A 22,449-nucleotide genomic window follows, 5' to 3' on the forward strand; every position below is an offset into this window, starting at 1 on the left:
TTAAAATAGGCATTCCACAATTCAAAAATTAATTTGAAATGGATTATTACACTATTTCCAATATGATGGAAAATGTTCTCCTCAATGCAAAGTAGCTTCACATTAGGCAATTCATTTGTTTTAGGATACTAAAATAATTTTTAAGACTGGTGTAAGATGTATTATGACCAGTTTTCAAACTGGTGAATTATTTTTTGTAGGTGAAGGAATGTAGGTGTTATATGGATGCTGGCAAGATTAAATTGATGTTTTCTGTTTGAATTTGATACAAGTACCCAGACTACCAAATCTGACTTATTATAAATTCATTTCCTCATCCGTTTTTCTCCCCTTGGCTCTGTTTCCTGAATGTGTTGATCTTTGCTGGTTTATAGTTCCAGAAATACCAGCTTCCCTCTACATCGTCCAAGAGGCAATTAGTTGTGTGTGAGCTTTAAATAGTGAATGTCATCAGGTTATTCAACCACCAGAGCCTCAACACTAAACTCAGTATCCTCCCACGTGCAATATCAGCAGGCTCTGTTGAATAGCAGTGAACAGTGAGTGCTTGGCCTGTCTATTTCCTTTCTCCCTCTCAAAATCCAGGAGCAGTGATACCAATTCTAATAATTCTACATGCATTTTACTGAAATCCACACACATCCAAGATCAAACCTTAGACCACCGCCCACTCCTGACTATAGAGTCCATCTACCATTAATAAAGTCTTTGTCATCAACAGAGTGTATATCTAAGCTCATAAATTGTAAATTATATCCAAAATAATAGTGAATCTTAGCTGAAGCTAGTAATCTGCAGACAAAAAAAAACTGATTCTGTGTTCGCCAAGTTTATAATCATTTAAACATTCTTTAACCAAAACCTATAATAATTTCCCTTTCTAGTTATAACATAATATACAGGGGCATCAGGCACCTAAAGGCAATTTAATAGGTGCTTTAGTTTCTGTAGCAATCTCTTAATTTAATTTATTTTTGTCTATTTTGGTTGAGGACTAAGCAATTTCCTTAGCTCTCATTTCCTAGCCAATGTGTTGGACATGAAATTCCTGAGCTATCATCAGTCTGACTGTAAGGTAGCTAAAAGTAGTATTCTGTTCCTCTCGCCGCTGCTGCCCCCCTCCACTCCCATTAGTGTCTTGAACTTTCAATAGCAGTGAACAGTGAGTGCTCTACCTGTCTGTTTCCTTTCTCCCTCCCCAAAACCCAGGACCAGTGATCCCAATTCTGGTAATCCTACTTGCATGTTAGCTGAAATCCACACAGACCTGAAATCAAACCTTTAGGCTAACATCCACTCTTCATGTAATCTAATTTAGTTTTGTCTGTATTTTGGTTGAGGTGTAAGTAATTTTCTTAGCTCTCATTTCTTGGCAGACTTGTCAGGCAGGGAAATTCCTGAGCTGTCATCAGTCTGACTGTGAGTTGGCTAAAGGTAGTATTCCTCAGTTCTTCTAATTGACCCCCCCTCCCCTCCCTTCTCAGCAGTGCCTTTAATTTTTCCCCTATTTCACTTCCTTGCCCTTCCCAACCACCACCACCATTGGTCCCATAACTTTTCTCACATCCCCATCCACTAGGTTGCAAATTCAACACCGTAATCATCACACTATTGAACCTTAATACGCAAACTGACATTTTAAATGATTCCTGTCTTCAAGCAATGCTCCCTTTTAAAACCACCCTTACACCCTCCTGAAGCTTGAGGGAAGTATTGGTTCAGGAATGCATGCTGTACTATTATAGCTCTGTTTCTGACTCTCATTCATAGTGTGGCTATATGGCCTGTTTACACATTTGTCACTATTTAGTGTGTTACAAGTGAAGGTTAAGATATTTTGGCTATAAGTTAAATTAGTCAAAGAAATTCAGTGGACGTAATAATCAATGCACTGTATTCAGAGTCCAATCTGAATATCTTTGAGAGATTGTGCTGTAATGAGTTTTATATGCACTGTTTAGTGTTTTTATTTTCAATATTTAGATACTCGGCATCGTTCAAATTCCCTAACTCGAGTTGACGGGCAGCCAAGAGGCACAGTGTTGGCTTGGCAAGAAAAGAAGCCAAGGTAAACATGGGGAATACCTTATCTTCATTTGTTTACTTTCTTAGTTCAAGTTTATCTCGATTGAAGCTCTAATTAAATGGCCATAGTAACTTCATATTGAATGTCAACAAATATGTGGCAGATATTCACAGTGAGAAACAGAGGGTTGATTTAAGTTTTAATCTTGTTTTTGAAATATATTGCCTGGTCATCACTGTTTCTTGCACTCTGGCTTTGAGTTACCTTTATTAATCTTGGCTCTGCTGCAAAGATGACCTAGACCAGACTGCTCATAAGACATTTGTAAAGACACAATAAATTTTTACACGGCAATAGTTCTCAAGCAGATGAGAACTCAATTAGTTGCTGTCAGAGTTGAAGGGGGTAGGTTTGGAATACAGAAATCAGCATGGGCTTCCACCTCTGGTTGTACAGAAGGAGGCTGTTTGGCCCATCAAGTCTGGAGTAACTCTCTGACAGCACATCTTAGCCAGACCCACATCCAGCCCTATCCTCATAACTGCACACATTTACCCCACTAATTCCCTAACCTACACATCTTTGGACACTAAGAGACAATTCCACATGTCCAATCCACCTAACCTGCACATCTTTGGAGTGTGGGAGGAAACCAGAGACACGGGGAGAATGTGCAGACTCCACACACAGTCACTCAAGGCTGGAATTGAACTGGTGCTAACCACCACACTACCTGTGTACCACCGTACTGTATTGTTTGGCATCTCTGTTGGAAATGTAGATGTATGAACTTTGGACTCAGCTGTCGTGCCCCTGTGGTTGAACTGTCTGCCAGTAGCCACTGCCAAAATGTGTGAAATGAGAAAATAAAAATGAAGATTTGCAGTGGTGTCGTCTTTTCTTTCAATGTTAAAGAACCATCCGTCAGTGACCAGATTATAAGCCCTACAAGAAAGGTATATTCATCTTTCACTAAGTGAAGCGGCACAGCGCCAGGGACCCGGATTCAATTCCCAGCTTGGGTCACTGTGCGGAGTTTGCATGTTCTCCCCATGTCTGCGTGCATTTCCTCCGGGTGCTCTGGTTTCCTCCTATGGTCTGAAAGTCGTGCTGGTTAGATGCATTGACCCGAACAGGCACTGGCATGTGGCGACTAGGGGAATTTCACAGTAGCTTCATTGCAGTGTTAATGTAAGCCTTACTTATAACTAATAAATAAACTTTAACTGTACTTTTGAAAATGCTCACATCCATAGCTGTAATTCAAGACAGGCTAAAATGAGACACATCAATGTAATGAAGCCGTTGTCTGGATGTGTTTTTGAAAATTGGTTTGAAATTTACATTCATAGGCTAAGGATTTAATGCATGTTTGTCTTATGATATTGTAATTGCTTTAAGAATGATTTTCACAGCGTTTTAGGAATTTGTATTTTGATGTACTAATTTTTAGTTTGAAGCTGTCAGTTACAAGGGGAGAGAGGCATGTAGATTCACAAATATTTTGAGAAAATGTTCTTAATATGCAATTTTTAAATTGTTGAATGCTACATGGTTGGGGCTAATATCAATAGATAATCACAGCTTATCTCAGTGTTAGACTGTTGTGATACCTAAGATGGCAGGTGTCCAGCACACAGGTGGTAAACAAGTCAAATAAAGATTATTTCTAACAGCACTACTAGCTAAAATAGGCACTGTTGAGTGTTACAATGGGATGATGATTTCTCTGTTCTGATAAAGCAGGCATTGTCTTTAAGCTAGCCGCATTCATCTTGGCTCTGCAAAAAAACAAATTCTGAGATGCGCCAGTTTTCAACTTAATTTGCTATGTCACTTACCAGTGCGTATGTTGTAATACACCGTTAACCCATTTATGGTGTTCATCTTAGAAGTCCAGTTTTGCAGCAGAGTTGTTGTTTAGTGGCTCCCTCTGCAGTACGCAGTGAGCAAGATCAACCGTCTGTATGGATTTATGAAGATAAAACATGTTCCCCAAAAGTTTCAATTATCCGCAAAGCTGTAGCTGAAATAAGCAGCTGTCACTAACCAGTTCAAAATCTTAGTTTAGAAATCGTGTGTATTTTTCAGTAATGGATATTACCTTTGTGTAAACGAATACGATTTTAGTATTTATCTTCACTTGTTTCTAAAGTATTTTAATTTGGCATAGCTGTAATGTAGTTTTAATCTTGGATCTTTATTTAAAACTGTGTAGCACACAGCACATCCATAGATTGGTTCCTTTTTCAAAGCTCTTAAGGACAAAAAAAATGCTTTGATCTCTGCAGTGGCACCCTTACTCTACAGTTAAGCTACAATAATGCTACAAATTCTTATTTGTTTGTAATTCTGTCTGTTTTTCTAGCAATATGATAAATTTGCAAAATATGTTTGCAAACAATGCATCAATAAATGTATTTTCAAAATGCATAAATGTATGCTTTCTTCATGTCTTGTGACTGACGCTCTTAATTTTTTTTCAGACCCCTGTCACAGCCAACGCCATTTACCCTTCATTATGCAACTGACAGCGATGTAGATGCTGGCTCTGGAGATAGCATCAGTCTGGCCAGATCTATTAGTAAAGACAGTCTTGCATCCAATATAGTCAGTGTAACCCCGAAGCATCAGTCTCAGTTACTTTCTCCGCCTGCAGAAAGCAATGGAAAAAGCTTGTTGAGGAATGTGGCCATGGAAGACGAGGATGACGAAGAGCTTATAGCAATAATTAAGTCAGATGGGGAGCTGGCTAACAGTTCTGATCTTGAGTTACAGAGCGTCTCATCAAGAGTCGCAAGTCAGACATTGCCGTCAAAGCTGCCCAAAAGACAGCAAAATGACCCTGAAGTAGCAAACCAAACTGGCGGTTTCTTTTTAGAACCTTTAATGCCTGCAGTCTTAAAACCAGCCAAGGAAAGTCTACTGATTGTCAACAAGCAGGAAGAATGTGGAGAACGGAAATACAGGCTGCCATCAGCAAAGAGAATACCAGATGGGCATTTGCGCAAAAAAACAGTGAATGTCAATGCAGAGGCAGATATTAATAGGACTTTCACTCCCATAACTAGCTCTGACTTCATAGTAGTCTCTGATCCAACCAGTGAAAAATCATTGCGACATCTGGAAGAACCAGGAGTCTCTCTAAGTCACTTTAGGCCTTTGGCTAGTAGTAGTGTTGAATCTTCAGCTCAGGGAGAGTCTGGAGGTTTTTTCCTTCATACTGGTGATCTTGACGAAGGACTGGATGGTATGTCAATAAACAATGCAACCATTGTCGGCAACACTAAACCACGTGACACAACATGGACTGTGAACATGCAAGATTCTGATTCGGAAGTGTTAGATATGGAAGAGGCTGAACAAGATCTGGTTACTGATGAGGAGGTTCAACAAGTTAGAAGTGGGTACAGTGGTGAAGAGGAATCTAGAAAATTGCATCATGATATGAAGGTGAAGGAACATGAGGACAAGGATGGTGCCAGTGGGCGTTCCAGCCCTTGTCTGAGTACAATCTCTCAGGCCAGCAGCACGTCCATGACCAGTACCAGTATTAGGATGACCAGCTTTGCTGAACGTAAACTGCAAAGACTCAACAGTGCTGAAGCAAAATCCAGTGCAAGTAGCTCTCAGAAGACCACTCCAGATGGGTCCGAATGTTGTCCCATACCCATGATGACATGGCGGCAGAAGCGAGAGCAGAGTCCCAACAGACAGACCAAAGACAGTGCTCAGATGCTGGCCTCTGAGCTTGTTCAGCTTCACATGCAGCTTGAGGAGAAACGTAGGACAATTGAAGCTCAGAAAAAGAAAATGGAGGCACTCTCTGCCAGACAGCGTCTAAAATTGGGCAAAGCTGCGTTCTTACATATTGTTAAAAAGGGGAAGAACGAGGGCATTCCCCAACCACTTAAACCTGAGTATTTCACAAAGGAAACTGAATGTCCAAATAATGAGGAAACTGTTGCGCTCGTTTCCCCTCGAGCAGATGAAGATTTTGCCAACCAAGAGGCCAAAGAGGATTACTTAAAACAGCTGGAAGAAGTAGGGGCAAAAGACTTGTGTGAGAAAATCACAGAAAACGATATTCAAGAGAGCATTGCGGCAGTCAGACAGCGCTGGCTAAAGGAATCCTCACAGGCAGCTCACGATGTTGACAAGAACAAGGTAACTTCTAATGGTGGTTTTGAGGATGGAACGGCAGATGTTGACATGAATGAATACAACCGGTCTATTGAGAAGCTGAATGAAACTCTGAGCAACCTTCAGTTTGAGATGCATAAGCTTTCGCAGCAGCAGGAACTGCTGATGAAGCTGAAAGACCAGGCGCCGACCGCACCGCTACAGAATGCTAATCGTAGCCTGCAGGACCCAAAGGTCAGACAAGCAGTGCAGATTGTGGAGCCGCTGTCACCCACAGGGATTAGTCCGTCACAAGCTGTGCGTAAGCAGCCACGTGGCACTCCGATGAAAAGTCCCCGTTCAGCGAGGCCAACGGAATTAAAAGTGTCTCGGGATTCGAAAACGCAAGGCTCCTTCCGTATCATCACGCCTACACACAGTGTAGAAACTCTACCCCATCTGCGACCCTCTCCAGGTAGTAAACCACTAAAGTCTGAGACTGATGATATTGTTGTTGATGGCAGTACAGGGACTCCAGAAGGCAGATCTTCCAAAGTTTCTGCAGAGTACACTTCCGAAAGGACAAAGGATGCTGATGGCCTCAAGCAGGGCGAAGAAAGTAACCAGCGGGCCTTGGTGCTTTCTACGTCTCAAAAAGACAGTTGCAATTATTTCTATGAACAAATCAACACAGAGGCAGTGGTTAGCACCCCAAAGAAGTCTGAATATCCGTCGCTTATATCTTCAGATAGATCAGGGAAAGAGAACATACCTATTGAGGAACAATCTAAAAACAAGGCAAACCTCATTGAAGTAGATATCTCTGAACTGAAGGCACCTGCAGAAGGTGAGACAGCTGAAAGCCAAGGCCTTTCCACCAGTCAAATGATCAGTGAATCTGATCAGAAATCCGGATTGGGTTTTTTCTTCAAGGTTAGTCATCATTAAACTTGTAATTACTTTAAACGATTTTGGAAAATTACCAGGGACACATGGCTTTTGACTTTTATCAAAAGTATTTTTAAACATTGTAGTCAAATATTTCTGGCCTCTGTTGGTGCCCGAGTGCTCTGATCCTCAGTTCAGGAAGATGTAAAAGATTCCATTACACTTTTCAAAAAAAGAACACGTGAGTTCTCTCTTACCCCAACCAGCATTCCACCCTCAACAAACAATGAAAATACATTAATTGCTTATTCATTACACTGCTCTTTGTGGAATTTTGCCGTGTATTAAATGGCTGTCATATTTGCCTACATAACAACAATTATACACTTCATTGCATTTGGGAACTTTCCAAGAAATAATGTAAAAGCACTATAAGTATAAATGCTTTATCATGTATATGGAAGTAATGCCATACACGCAAGAATACTTTTATTCTGTGGTGCAGATGGAAAAATGGAAAGAAAAAGGAGACATGGACAAGCTGGGCCGAAAGGCCTGTCTTCATGCTGCAAACCTCTCTGACTGAGTTATATAAGTTGGCATTCTGTGTAATGCAGTAATAAGAACATAAGAAATAGGAGCAGGAGTAGGCCTTCGAGCCTGCCCCGCCATTCAATAAGATCATGGCTGATCTGTCGTGGCTCAGTTCCACATTCCCGCCCTCTCCCCATAACCCTTAATCCCCTCTCTTATCAAAAACCCATCAACGCGTGTCTTAAAAATATTTAGCGAGGTAGCCTCCACCACTTCAACGGGCAGAGAATTCCAGAGATTCACCACCCTTTGAGTGAAGAAGTTCTTCCTCAACTCCGTTCTAAACCGCCCCCCCTTTATCTTGAGGCTGTGCCCCCTAGTCCTACTGTCCTTTCTGAGCGGGAAGAGTCTCTCCACCTCTATCCTATCCATCCCATTCATCATCTTATATGTCTCAATGAGATCTCCCCTCATTCTTCTAAACTCTAACGAGTACAAGCCTAGTTTACTCAGCCTCTCCTCATAGCTCAACCCCCTCAACTCTGGCATCAGCCTAGTAAACCTCCTCTGCACTCCCTCCAAGGCCAAAATATCCTTGCGTAAGTACGGCGCCCAAAACTGCACACAGTACTCCAGCTGCGGCCTCACCAATGCCCTATATAGCTGCAGCAAGACCTTCCTACTTTTATATTCAATCCCCCTCGCTATGAAGGCCAGCATCCCATTCGCCTTCCTGACCACCTGCTGCACCTGCAAGCTGGGTTTTTGCGACTCATGCACAAGGACCCCGAGGTCCCTCTGCACCGTCGCCTGCTGCAGTTTTTCGCCACGTAAGTAATAATCCTTCCTACCATTATTCCTACCAAAGTGGACCACCTCGCACTTGCCAACATTAAATTCCATTTGCCAGTTCCTGGCCCATTCGCCCAGCCTATCTAGATCCTTCTGCAGACTCTCCTCACCCTCCGCGCAATTTGCTGTTCCACCAATCTTGGTGTCATCAGCAAATTTCGACACCATACACTCGGTTCCCTCCTCCAGATCATCTATATAAATGGTAAATAGCTGAGGCCCCAGCACCGACCCCTGGGGCACTCCACTAGTCACCAACCGCCAATCCGAATAGCACCCATTGACCCCCACTCTCTGCCTCCTATTTGACAACCAGTCCTCTATCCACGCTAACACCCTACCCCCAACTCCATGCCCCCTGACCTTCTGCAATAACCTGTTGTGAGGTTTGTGTTCCTCAGCAACTTGAACGGAATCTTATGAAGTAACTTTCTTTCTATTGATTACCTAGTTGATTATAATAAATCAAATGAAAAAAATCATTAACGAACAATTTAAAAATAAAAATTTTTGTACTCTTGGGAAATACTGAACAGATGTTAGATTTTTGATTTTTCAGAACAAGGAGCTGCGGATTCCGGCTATCAGCTTGAGATCTGTTTTAAATTGGTTTCATGTTGAAAGCCTGGAGGGGTCCTGGTGTTGCACAATATTGCTGGGCAGCTGACTGTTTTAGTGGGTTTCGTGCTGATCTTTCTACCAGAGAAAAATAGCATTCTGTTGAATTCACCAGCTCCATTTGTAGCTGCCGGCAATTAAGTTTAATGAAGCTCTGTTTTCTTAATTACGAATATATATCTCTGAGCTTAGAAGTTCTGTATTGGTCAGGAATTTATTCATGGCTAGTACTGAACTTTTGAGTCGGATTTTGAAATCCCAAAAGTGTAAACTTTTACTAAATCATTAACTTTTACTAAATCATTTTACTAAATGCTCCTTAAGAACACTACGAGTAGAAAGAAGACTCAAAATAGAAGTGTGCTTTGTTTTATTTATTCATTGGTGGGACATGGGGCATCACTGGCTGGCCAACATTTATTGCCCATCCCTAGTTGCCTGAGGGCAGTTGAGAGTCAACCAAATTGCTTTGGCTCTGCAGTCACATGTAGGCCAGACCAGGTAAGGACAGCAGATTTCCTTCCCTAAAGGTCACTAGTGAACTGGATAGGTTTTTGCGACAATTGACAGTGGTTTCATGGTCATCGGTAGATTTTTAATTCCAGATACTTTTTACTGAATTCAAATTCCACCATCTATGGTGGTGGGAGAACAATATTTTCATAAATCATATTGATACAGATATAAAGGTGAGGAATCACTTTACAATAATCCATTCAAGTTACTGATATGATCTTTTCTGTGGGAATTCTGGCTTGAAGGTCATTGGCCTGTAACACAGGAAACTTTTATCTATGAACACATATTGATCATGTCATCTAATAGAATTTATTCTTGAATTGTGCTGGCAGATAAATGTGAGATTTATTAAATAAGTTTATAAGTTTAAATAAAGTTTATAAGTAAATAAGTAAATAAGTTTATAAGTAAATAAGTTTATAAGTTTATATTAAATAAGTTTATAAGTTTATAACTTTATAAGACCCTTGTCAGGCCTCATTTAGAGTATTGTGCGCAGTTCTGGTTGCCTCACTATAGGAAAGATGTAGAAGCTATTGAGAGGGTGCAGAGGAGATTTACAAGGATGTTGCCTGGACTGGGAGGCATGCCTTATGAAGTTAGGTTGAGGGAGCTGGGACTCTTTTCCCTGGAGAGACGAAGGTTGAGAGGCGACCTGATAGAAGTTTACAAAATGTTGAGAGGAATAGATAGGGTGGACTCTCAGAGGCTATTTCCCCGGGTTGAAATGGTTGCTACGAGAGGACACAGATTTAAGGTGCAAGGAGGGAAGTTCAGAAGTGATGATAGGGGTAAGTTTTTCACTCAGAGGGTGGTGAGTGAATGGAATCGGCTGCCGTCAGTGGCGGTGGAGGCGAACTCGCTGGGGTCTTTTAAAAGACTTCTGGATGAGTATATGGGGTTTAATGAGATTGAGGGTTATAGATAGGTCTGTAGGTTGGTAGGTGTTGATGTGATCGGCGCAACTCGTGGGCCGAAGGGCCTGTTTGTGCTGTAGTGTTCTATGTTCTATGTTTGTTGATAACACTATTTGAATCTGTGATTGTGAATCACTGATCATTAATGGTTCACCTTTAGAATTAGAAATCTTACAGAGAAGAGGTTTAATGTTGCCAATAGTGTTCCACTTAGTCAAATTAATGCTTTGTAATCATTGTTTTATTTTCCCTCCTCATTTATTTTGCTTGCCCACTTAGTCCATTAAAGGCACACTATTTTGGGAGTGTGAAATGCATGGCAGCACAGCACAAGGTCCCCATTTTAGTAATTGGAAAACTTATTCTATTTTTTTGAATTGAAGCTTTTTTTGTTGGATTCCATAGTACAGGAAAGCTCTAATTGCTGTAGATCCATGCTGAGAGGTGTTGCCTAATAGCACAGTCTTGATCTTGCAGAAACCTGAAAATGCTGATGTTTTAGGATATTATCTGACAAGAATTACTTTTATGATGGAAGACATTGGCTTCAATAACTGAACGCTGGCTTAATATGATGAAACAATTGGATTTAGAATGGGACTTATATACTGTTTAGCTTATTTAATTTTAAGGGGTTGAAGAGGGGAATGGGGAGGAACGGGTGGTGCTGAGAACAGAAACTTGGGCAGGTTATCAAAGCAGTTAATAGGATCCTGCGCTTTATAATTAGAGAAATGAAGCTGAAATTTGAGGTCCTAGTGGGAGAGGGCATGGTATTCATGTCACTAGTCGGCTCCATCCCACCCTGCAGCATTTTCCCAGAGGTACGGTATGGGGGAGTGCAGCGGAGTTACTTTCTCACAAGTAGCTGATTCAGCTAATGAAAGGTCTATTGAGAGTTATTGTTGGAAATTAATTGGAATTTTCTAGTTGGCGTCAAAATCAGTGGAGATGTCAGGAGTGCCAGACCAGGTGGCCAGCACCCCATGCAGGCTTAATTCGTGCCGGGCTCCTGCCTCTGATGCAGGCTGCCCTGTGGATGGGAGCACCACCCTGTCCTTCACAGTGGTAGCTAGGCTGCTCAGGACTTTTCCACCGTGGGATATCCTCCGTCTCACTTACCTTGAAAGGCTTTTTCACTGCTGTAGGCCACACCGATTTGCCCTGCAGCTTTGAGAGCCAGCCCACTTATCACTCTTAATTGGATGACAAGTCCTCCTTCTGATGACTCATTGTCCAATTTAGGGATTTATTTCCACAGTGTGGGCTTCTGATCCTGATTTGAGACTGACAGCTGGCCCTAAAGTCCATGGGGAAAGCCTTGTCCTTAAAGGACAAAAGCCAAATCTATTTAAATGACAGTTTGGCTCCAGCTGGAGTGTTGTGTCCTGGAAAACTGTGAAAGCTTTAGAGAGACTGCAGAGGACTTTTGCGAGAATGGTTCTAGGAACATTGGCTAGAATTTGTCTGGGTAGACTGGAGAAGTTGTTGTTGCTCCCTTTAGAAAAGAGAAGGTTAAGAGGGAATTTACCGGATTTGTTTAAATCCTGAAGGTTAAAACAGAGTGAATGAAGAGAAACGTTTTGGCTGAAGGGTCAATAGCCAGAGGGATATTGGCAAAAGCATCAAAGACACTATGAAGAAAATCTCTTTCTTTATGCAATATGTGGTTCAGATTTGGAATGCCCTGCCCAATAGGGATGGTGAAAACAGATTCACCATAGCTTTAAAAAGTAAATACCTGAAGGGATAAAAAGCTCAGATATGAGAAAGAAGATACGGGAAAGAGCCGGGACATGGACCTACTGGATTGTCATTCAAAATAGCTGATGCAGATTTGATGGGCTGAAGGGCCACCTTCTGTGTTGCGCTGTTCAATGGTTAATGCTACAACAGTAATGTAATTCTATCTCAATCCCTTTCCCATTGGAGGGTATTTTCTGAGGAACTGGATCATTAACATGTCATTAAAGTACTGTTTTTTCAGGCTCAATGCAAATAAATGCTGTTGGCTAAAAAAGATCCTTGAATCTCTAATAAGTGGCACTTAAAACAGTTTGGAAGCTCAACCTGTACTAGGTAGATCATATCATTTATTTGCTAGTGGTTGGAAGAGTAAACAGCAAGAAGCAAACTTGATTTTCATGCCGTGAGGCAAAACGTGAATATTTTTGGAAAATGCCGTTTAATGTTGACTTTGTGGTGTTTGCTTGATTTCACATCTCCAGTGGCATTCTGCAAAAGTGTAATATACTGTTCAGTTCCCACATAAATGCCACCAAGTGGTGAAAATGATGAAACTGCACGTCTTTGATATACAAATCAATGCACAACACAATGTGCAGAAATGCCACTGAACAGCAGTGCCAGAATGGGACAGTGCAATATTGCTAGCCCTACAATTTTCTGTTACTTTAGAACAAAGAGGGACATTTGGTATTTAATAAACATTTTTTGAGTCCTTTGTTCAAAGAGCCAAACATATTTTGAAAGGGACGAGAAATTGAGCCATTACATACCTTTTACCTGACCTGCAGCTATGAATTTACAAGCATCTTCCAAACTGAACATTTCCTTCAACAATCAGTAACTAAACTAAATGAACTGAGGAGATTTGTTTGCAGTAATTAAATTTTGTGGCTTTAAAAGGGCAGGGCAATCCCACTCAGCAGCTGAATAATAGATTGCAAGTTATCTGATGAATATTTCTGTCATTATATAACAGCCATGAGATATCTTGCAGTCAGCCATAGGAAAATAAATCTGAAATTGATGTTTTAAATTTATTTGCGGGACAGGGGCATGGCTGGCTGGCCACCATTTATTGCCCATAGTTGTTCTTGATCTGAATGGCTTGCCAGGCCATTTCAGAGGGCAGTTGAGTCAGCCACACGTGTGGGCCAGACCCGGTAAGGATGGTAGATTTCGTCCTTAAAGGACATTAGCGAACCAGATGGGTTTTTCCAACAATCGACAATGGTTTCATGACCATCAGTAAACTCTTAATTCCAGATATTTTATATTGAATCCAAATTTCACCACCTGCCGTAGTGGGATTCAAACCCGGGTCCCCAGGACATTCGCTGAGTTTCTGAATGGATAGTCTAGTGATAATACCTCTAGGCCATCGCCTTCCCTATGAAAGATCAATTTTTGTAACTGAGCCTATCATTTTTAAGGTACACTAATGTGTGCTGTCCTTGACTTGTTGTTCCCTACAGGATGACCAGAAAGCAGAAGATGAGCTGGCAAAGAAACGTGCTGCATTCCTCCTCAAACAGCAGCGCAAAGCAGAGGAAGCTCGCATCCGAAGACAACAACTGGATGCTGAGATAGAGCAGAAGCGTGATGAAGCAAGGTGAGAGATCAGTGAGATTTTAAATAGAACTGGCGATCACATGTAGTGTCAGATATGCCCCAGTGGTTCTGTGCTATGAACTGGAAACAAAAGCCATTTAAACCTACTGAATGCTGAACTCTATTGCAATGACGCCCATTTTAGCCTTTAATTAAGCTGCAAGGGTAAGGCAGGTGATAAAATGTGACATATTTAAAATGGAACATTTGAAAAATTAACCATAAAAAGATGCAAATGAGTCTATAATATTGCTATTCTGGGAGCATTTGTGTTCAAGTAAGCGTATTGCTTGCTTACAGTAAAATTCGAATACTTGTCTGACTCTTGTTTGCAAAGTGTCTTGTTCAGACCCTCTGCTTCTAAATAATTGGTTGTTCTCCCATAATCTTTTTTCTATAGATTCTTTTGAATTTCCACCTGTTTTTGATTTAAGATTTCCCCTTCCCATTTTTGTTAAGCTTCCTTCTAAAACATGCAATACCCTCTCAGCTGGGTGTGATCAGATGACTTGCCTATGCCAGTGCTACTCTGAGCAACCTTGGAGGGAATGTCTCAATATCTGCATTAACTTCCCTTCCTACCCTGACTGTCTCCTTCGTTTTCCCTGGACCCCAGTCCACAGCAGGAGGTGAAAATATAGAATGATGAGGATGAAATTAAATGCCCATATAACGAATTAGAAGTATGTTGATAGCTTTTTAAAGTACAAGTGAAATTCAGCCTAGTTCCTTCTGCTGGTTTGCTGTAAAATTTTTAGTTGTCCATGCCTCTGTTCATTCTATCTGCTTTGCGAGTATGCTGGGAAGAACCTAGGAGCAAAGATGCATAGAACTTCCTGAATGTATCAGCATGAATTGGCAGTGTTGCTCAAAACACTTACTGGAGTGGAACTTTACGTTGCCATATCTAGGAGTTTTTAGTTAACGCAAGTAGTCACTGATGGATATAGAGAATCTGGTAATATAGCAGAGAAGTTGTAGTACAAATTGGCTCTGTGCACATCACTTCTTACATTGAATAATATCTCTTTTTGCTCTTCATTGCCTTTAGTTGTGCTTGATTTTGTTATAATTAAAGCCTTTGTTGCAATACGTAGTGCAAAGTAATTCCAAATTCCCTTACACTTTGTGCTATTTATATCTTCAATTAGCTTTGCTGTTTTCATAGCTGAGCTTATAGTTATCCTTGCCATCTGGATCTGAGTTATTATTGAATAATAATATGGATAATGGTATATATTTGACATGGTCTCTGAATTGATTATTGGATTCACTCAAAAAATATTGATATATTGAAAAGATTTTGCTTTGAGCTTTATATGTACGTTATTCTTTAGTGGAGTCAGCCCCCTCACCTTTATTTCTACCATCAAATAAGCAAAATAATTTTACTTATCCTGCAACATAAACTTCCAACTTACTGCTATGCTTTTGTATGTTTTGTTTTGCTACACTGACAATAAATTGTAACCAGTGCATCAGTATAACTCAGCTCCACCATGTCTTTAAAATATAATAAATCACTTAAAAATGTGGATGATACATTTCTGTCCCCTCTATACATCAGTGCAACTGTAAAGAAACCGGTTATTCAAAGTGCACTATTGCGTGGTTTTCCATTCAGCGTCTTCACAGATTTATATTTGACACAAATTCTCCAGAAAGTGCTTCTGTTGAGAATGTTTTTTGGTCATTTTATGTTTAAAGGCGCAAAGCTGAAGAGGACCGGATTCGTAAAGAAGAGGAGAAGGCGAGACGAGAGTTGATTAAACAGGAATATCTGCGGCGTAAGCAGCAACAAATACTGGAGGAACAAGGACTTGGTAAACCCAAGCCTAAAGTTAAGAAGCAACGCCCAAAGTCGGTGCATCGGGAAGAATCCAGTAGTGAACCATCATCTCAATATCCTTCCACCCGTAAGTCAAAATGAAGGAACAAGTTGAGTGTTGCCAGTATCATCATTTAAGAGAACATAAGAACATAAGAAATAGGAGCAGGAGTAGGCCATCTTGCCCTTCGAGCCTGCCCCGCCATTCAATAAGATCATGGCTGATCTGAAGTGGATCAGTTCCATTTTCCTGCTTTCTCCCCATAACCCTTAATTCCCCTGTCTATCAGAAACCTATCTACCCGTGACTTAAATATATTCAGTGAGGTAGCCTCCACCACTTCAACGGGCAGAGAATTCCAGAGATTCATCACCCCTTGAGTGAAGAAGTTCCTCCTCAACTCTGATCTAAACTGCAAACCCCCCCCCCGATCTTGAGGCTGTGCCCTCTAGTCCTGCTATCCTTTCTAAGCGGGAAGAATCTCTCTACCTCTACCCTATCCATCCCCTTCATTATCTTATACGTCTCTATAAGATCCCCCCTCATCCTTGTAAACTCCAACGAGTACAGACCCAGTCTATTTAGTCTCTCTTCATAGGCCCACCCCCTCATCTCCGGTATCAGCTTAGTGAACCTTCTCTGCACACCCTCCAAGGCCAATATATCTGTCCGCAAGTGCGGCGACCAAAACTGCACACCGTACTCCAGCTGCGGCCTCACCAGTACCCTGTACAGTTGCAGCAAGACCTCCCTACTTTTGTATTCTATCCCCCTCGCTATAAAGGCCAACATTCCATTCGCCTTCTTGATCACCTGCTGCACCTGCAGACTGGGTTTTTGCGACTCGTGCACGAGGACCCCCAGGTCCCTCTGCACCGTAGCATGTTGCAGCTTTTTGCCTTTTAAATAATAATCCCTCCTACTATTATTTCTACCAAAGTGGATAACCTCACACTTGCTAACATTATACTCCATCTGCCAGGTCCTCGCCCACTCGCTCAGCCTATCCAGATCTCTGGATCATAGAGGGTGCAATTATTCTATGCATATTCATTTGGTTGTACATTGATGTAAAAATATCAGTGTAATTTGGCTATATAGTCTTTTTTGACTCCCAATCGAATCACAGCTGATTATTATGAGGCTTCCAGCCAGGTTACCTTCTCAGTGCATTCACACAGGTCCAGTATAATCATCTATTGCAAAGCTGAGTTTTAACAGTGTCAGTTGGATTGCTTGCATTCTTAAAGCAATGCTTTTAAAATTATTGAAGTTACATGTATCAATGAATGAATTTTAAAATGGCTGAAATCTGTCTCCCCCCCCACCCCTGCACATTTTCCTAATATGCCACCTTGAAGAAATTATTTTTTCATGGGAAGTGGGCATTGCTGGTAAAGTGGCACAGCAGTTAGCACTGCTGATCCACAGCACCAAGGATTCAGGTTCAATTCCAGCGTTGGATGACTGCCTGTATGGAGTGTGCACATTATCCCTGTGTCTGCATGGGTTTCCTCCAGGTTTCCAGTTTCCTTCCACACTCCAAAGATGTGCGGGTTAGGTTGATTGGCCATGCTAAATTGCCCCTTAGTGTCAGGAACTAGCAGAGTAGATACGTGGGTGGAATTGTTGTTGGTGCAGGCTCGATGGGCCAAATGGCCTCCTTCGGCACTGCAGAGGTTCTATTATTCTAAAGCGAGTATTTGTTGCTCACCCCTAATTGCTCTTGAACTGAGGCTGCAGAGAATCAAAGAATTTGCCACAATCCCATGTATTTACCCAGCTGATCCTCCTAACCTACACACCTTGGACACTAAGGGGCAATTTACCATGGTCAGTCCACTCAACCTGCACATTTGGACTGAGAGGAAACTCATGCAGACGCAGGGAGAACATGCAAACTCCACACGATCCACACGTTGTTGGAATTGAACATGGCACTGTGAAGCAGCAGTGCTAGCCACCGTATTGCCCACAAGGTAGTTAAGAACCAACATGTTGCTGTGGGTCTGGAGTCGCTTATAAACCAGACCAGGAAAGGGTGGCAGAATTATTTTCCTAATGGACATTATTGAGCCAGATAGTTTTTTTACAGCAATCAGTGATGTTTGTCATGGTCACCATTACTAAGGCTAGTTCTACATTCCAGATCTCCTAATTCAGTTTAAATTCCTGGATTTGAGCCCATACCTCCAGAGCATTATCTTGAGCCTCTGGATTGTTAAAGATGAAGTTTATTTATTAGTCACAAGTAAGGCTTACATTAATACGGCAATGAAATTCCCCTAGTCGCCACATTCTGGCACCTGTTCAGCTTATCTAACTAGCACACCTTTGTACTGTGGAAGGAAACCGGATCACCCGGAGGAAACGCACGTACACACGAGGAGAACATGCAGACTCTGCACAGATAGTGACCCAGGCCAGGAATCGATCCTGGGTCCGTGGCACTGTGAAGCAGCAGTGCCAACCCACTATGCCATTGTGCCACCCTGATTGTGTGCTAATCCTAAAACATTACTACTCTGTCTCGTTGCATTTGTTAAATTCCCTACCTTGTCACCAGATCGCAAGCAACTCAGGAGGAAGTTACTCCTGACAATGAATAGTTTCAACAGTGGATGTTTAGAATGTGCTGTTGCAGATGATGATTGCAGGGAGAATGCAGCCTACCACAATTGCCTATCAAAACAAACTATTTCTTGATCTTCAAAAAACATAAATTAGGTGTAAGCTCTGTGCAAATGACACGGAATGATAGTCAAGATGGATGAGTGATTCACTGAAATTTCAGTTGATTGGGCTGGAGGATCCTGTTCATTTTTCCATAGAAGCATTAGCTAAAATGGATCAAAGTGTTCTACCCAACATCCAGTGAAATAATTTATTCACTCAGGGAACAAGGTAATTTTAGTAGCAAGAGTTCAATTTCTTTTCCCCCTTCAATTTTTTTTCCCCTTCAATTTTTATAGTGTCTAAATCAGAATTTTTTGATGTGGAGAAACAGTATTGCTGTGGCAAATTTGTTGAAAGAAAAAAGTACAGCACAGGAACAGACACTTTGGCCCTCCAAACCCATTCCCATCATGATGCCCTAACTAAACTAAACAAAAACCTTCTGCACTTATTTGATCCTTATCCTTCTATGCCTTCCCTATTCACGTACCCATCCAGATGCCTCTTAAATGTTGCTAGTGTGCTTGCTTCCACCACTACCTCTGACAGCTCATTCCAGGCACCCACCACTCTCTGCATGAAAAGCTTCTCTTGTCCCCCCCTCCCCTCCACCCCCGCACATCTCTCTCAAACTTTCTCCCTATCACCTTGAACCTGTGCCCCTTGTACTTGACACCTCCATCCTGGGAAAATATCTTTGACTCTCCACCCTGTCTACACCTCTTGTAATTTTCTAAACCTCTATCAGGTCTCCTCTCAGCCTCCATCTTTCCCGTCAAAACAATCCTAGTTTATTCAACCCCTCCTCATAGTTGATGCCCTCGAGACCGGTAGAACCCCCTCTTTGCACTCTCTCCAAAGCTACCACATCATTCTGATAGTGTGACAACCAGAACGGAATGCAACACTGCAAATGCGGCCTAACCAAGATTTTTATATAGCTGCAATATGAAAATGTGTCATCCGATGCATAATTATATTAAGGCACTGAATGGATTTTTATCAGAAGTAGTTGAATTTGGAGGATGGGGAAACTTGTACCCCTTTAAACACCCATTTTAAATGCCATGGGCCTTCATCCATTCTATTAAGGAATGGTCTTAAGGGTGAGAAGGCAACTCTGACTTAGCTTTCATCGTCTATTTTAGACTTGAGCTTTTATTTCTATTTTTAAAAATTAAGTTAGAGAGAATTTTAATACATTCTCTTTAGCTGGGATAAACCATTATAATGCTGAAATTTTTGTTGAGATGAATTAGATTCCAATTAAGTCCTTTTCTGGAAAGCATCCTCCCAAGCTTGGTTCCGCTGTACCTTTGCTTCCAACTTTCAGTATAAAAGTAAAGAAAGCTACTTTGCTTAAGTTATAGAGTTTGCAAGAGGAAATGTTTCCTGAAGTTTTTGGTTTTTTCTTTCATCTAGCTGATAACCTGAGTAGTGCTCAGTCTGGTTCCAGTCTGTCTCTGGCGTCAGCCGCAACTACTGAAGCAGAAAGTGTGAACTCTGGCGGTGGGAGTGGGAGCGGTGGTTATTCACAAAGGTAAGCATAAACTTAATTGTCTCTGAATTCATTTATATTTCCAAAGCAAAATGGTTATAATACTTCACCGAAAAATATATTGCCTTTCCTATTCAGATCATGTTGTACACTATGTACTTAATCGTAACATAGAATCTCAGGATAACTGTGCCAGAGTTTCTACTTCAGATGAGCCTTCTCTCTCCCTAACTCTTCCTGCCCTGTTACTGTATCTGTTCTCTGTCATATGTCAGACTACTCCTTAAAGTTAAAGTTTATTTATTAGTCACATTCATGCTGCAGTGAAGTATCTGTGAAATTTCCCTAGTCTCTACACTCTGGTACCTGTCCGATCAATGCACCTAACCAGCATGTCTTTCGGGCTATGGGAAGAAATCGCAGCACCCGGAAGAAACCCATGCTGACACGGAGAGAGCGTGCAAATTCCACACTGACACTAACCCAAGCCTGGAATCAAACCGGGGTCCCTCATGCTAACCATTGTGCTGGCTCTAGTAATGTTCTAATTTTGGTAGCTGACAGCCAAGTTAAGTAAGAGTTATAATCTGAAAATAAAATTGTAAGTTTTAAAAAGTTTTTACTTTTCACCCAAAACACTTTGTAATAAGACGACCATAACTGCATAAATGATTTGGGAGGCAGTGGAGAAGGTGCAGAAAAGATTTACAAATGGGCTATCAGAATAAAAATGATTAAAACATGAGGGAAGATCAAGAAGGCTGAGCTCTTCCCTTTGCAATGCTAACCACTGTGCTGCCATGTCTTAACCAGATGCCCCATACCGCATTCTAATTCTTGTCTATTGTAAGGAAATAGTTCCTAAATTCCTTATTTGCTCTTTTAGTAGCTATCTTATATTAACGTCCCCTTGTTCTGGACCCACCTGGTGGCAGCTGTTTCTCTTCATTTATCCTATCAAACCTATTCATGATTTTGAAGACTTGCACCAGGTCACTTCAGCCTTTGCCAAAGGGAAGGGCTCAGCCTTCTTGATCTTTCCTCATGTTTTAATCATTTTTATTCGAGTAGCCTATTTGTAAGTTTTTTCTGCACCTTCTCCACTGCCTCCCAAATCATTTGTGCAGTTCTGGTCATCTTATTACAAAATGTTTTGGGTGAAAAGTAAAAACCTTTTAAAATTTACAATTCTTTTTTCAGGTAATAACTCTTACTTAACTTGGTTATCAGCTACCAAAATGTGGATATTTAACTGGGTTGATTGAGGAGAATCAAATTAATTGATTGCATTAGTGAGAAATATAGATCAAATATTCTGTTGGTTTCAGTGCTTCAGATAAAATATTTGGGAATTAAAATTAGAACATTACTAGAGCCTTCGTTTTAAGGCAAGATTTAAAAATTAATTATGTGACGTCCTGATAATGAGTTGAGATGTTTTGTGGGAAGCAGGAAATAACTGCACGTGCGGCACAGTGGTTCGCACTGCTGCCTCACGTTGTCAGGGACTTGAGTTCGATTCCTGGCTTGGGTCACTGTCTGTGTGGAATTTGCACATGGTCCCTGTGACTATCGTGGGTATCCTCTGGGTGTTCCTGGTTCCTCCCACAGTCCAAAGATATGCTGGTTAGGTGGATTGGCCATGTTAAATTTCCCCTTAGTGTCAGGGAGACTTGCCAGGGTAAGTGCATGGGGTTAAGGGGATAGGGCTTGGGTGGGATTGTGGTTGGTACAGATTTGATGGGCTGAATGGCCTCCTTCTGCATTGTGGGGATTTTATGATTCTATAACTCTTGACATTTTACTAGTTTTGTACTTGAATTCAGTATAGTGCAATTTTTGAGTAATGCATAATCTTTTTCCCCAGCTAATCATTCGAACACCTCATTGGTTCCAATGCTCATCATTAAACTTGTCACTTTGCTCAAATGTACAGGACAGACTCCATGGAGACATTCTCAGTGTTGAGCAGAAATCAGAGCAGGAACACAGAACGAGACTGGGAGAATACGTCTACAGCCTCATCCATTGCATCAGTAGCTGAGTACACAGGTAGAGTCACCAGTTGTAGGATCTTGTTTTTTTTTTGCTACTCCGAGCGATGAAGCTTTGGAATTGTTTGTAACCATCTCCATGACTTGTGTTGCAGGTCCAAAGCTATTCAAGGAGCCGAGCTCAAAGTCAAACAAGTCAATAATACACAATGCTATCTCACACTGCTGTCTTGCAGGAAAAGTAAACGAGGCACAGAAAAACTCAATACTTGAGGTTTGTAACAAAAAGCCCATATATGTATACGACAAGAACACCGCTCAAGTGACAGATCTGGCAAACTTGTTAAGTGAACGGTGGCTGCATGCTCAAATCATTTGTTCACTCACTGAAATAACTCCAGTATTTCTTAAATTTTGTTTCCACTCAAAGTTATGCAGTTGTCAAATATAATTTGTCAGATATGATTGTAAAATATATCAGGTGCAACCCATGAAATGTAATAGTGTGAAGGTTTTGATTTTGGAGAATATTCCATTCTAATCAAGAATTATAAACTGTGCAACAGAAAGTTGTCGATTATTCAACGTTTTCAGTGAGGAAATAACTTTCTTTTAACAA

General features: G+C 41.2%; 1 protein-coding gene across 3 annotated transcripts in view; it reads left to right on the forward strand.

The window, feature by feature from the left end:
* The window catches only part of camsap1b (calmodulin regulated spectrin-associated protein 1b), a 109,212-nt gene that overhangs the window by 78,627 nt on the left and 8,136 nt on the right, over positions 1-22,449 (forward strand). For all 3 annotated transcript variants that reach the window (XM_080212379.1, XM_080212380.1, XM_080212381.1), the window contains 7 exons: positions 1,984-2,068; positions 4,513-7,081; positions 13,698-13,834; positions 15,541-15,749; positions 19,761-19,878; positions 21,773-21,888; positions 21,986-22,104. In XM_080212379.1, coding sequence (XP_080068505.1) covers positions 1,984-2,068; positions 4,513-7,081; positions 13,698-13,834; positions 15,541-15,749; positions 19,761-19,878; positions 21,773-21,888; positions 21,986-22,104 — 3,353 coding nt within the window. The remainder of the gene's footprint in view (positions 1-1,983; positions 2,069-4,512; positions 7,082-13,697; positions 13,835-15,540; positions 15,750-19,760; positions 19,879-21,772; positions 21,889-21,985; positions 22,105-22,449) is intronic.

This window comes from Carcharhinus amblyrhynchos, chromosome 25 (genome assembly GCF_965287045.1).
Source record: "Carcharhinus amblyrhynchos chromosome 25, sCarAmb.v2.hapA, whole genome shotgun sequence".
Classification (NCBI taxonomy): domain Eukaryota; kingdom Metazoa; phylum Chordata; class Chondrichthyes; order Carcharhiniformes; family Carcharhinidae; genus Carcharhinus; species Carcharhinus amblyrhynchos.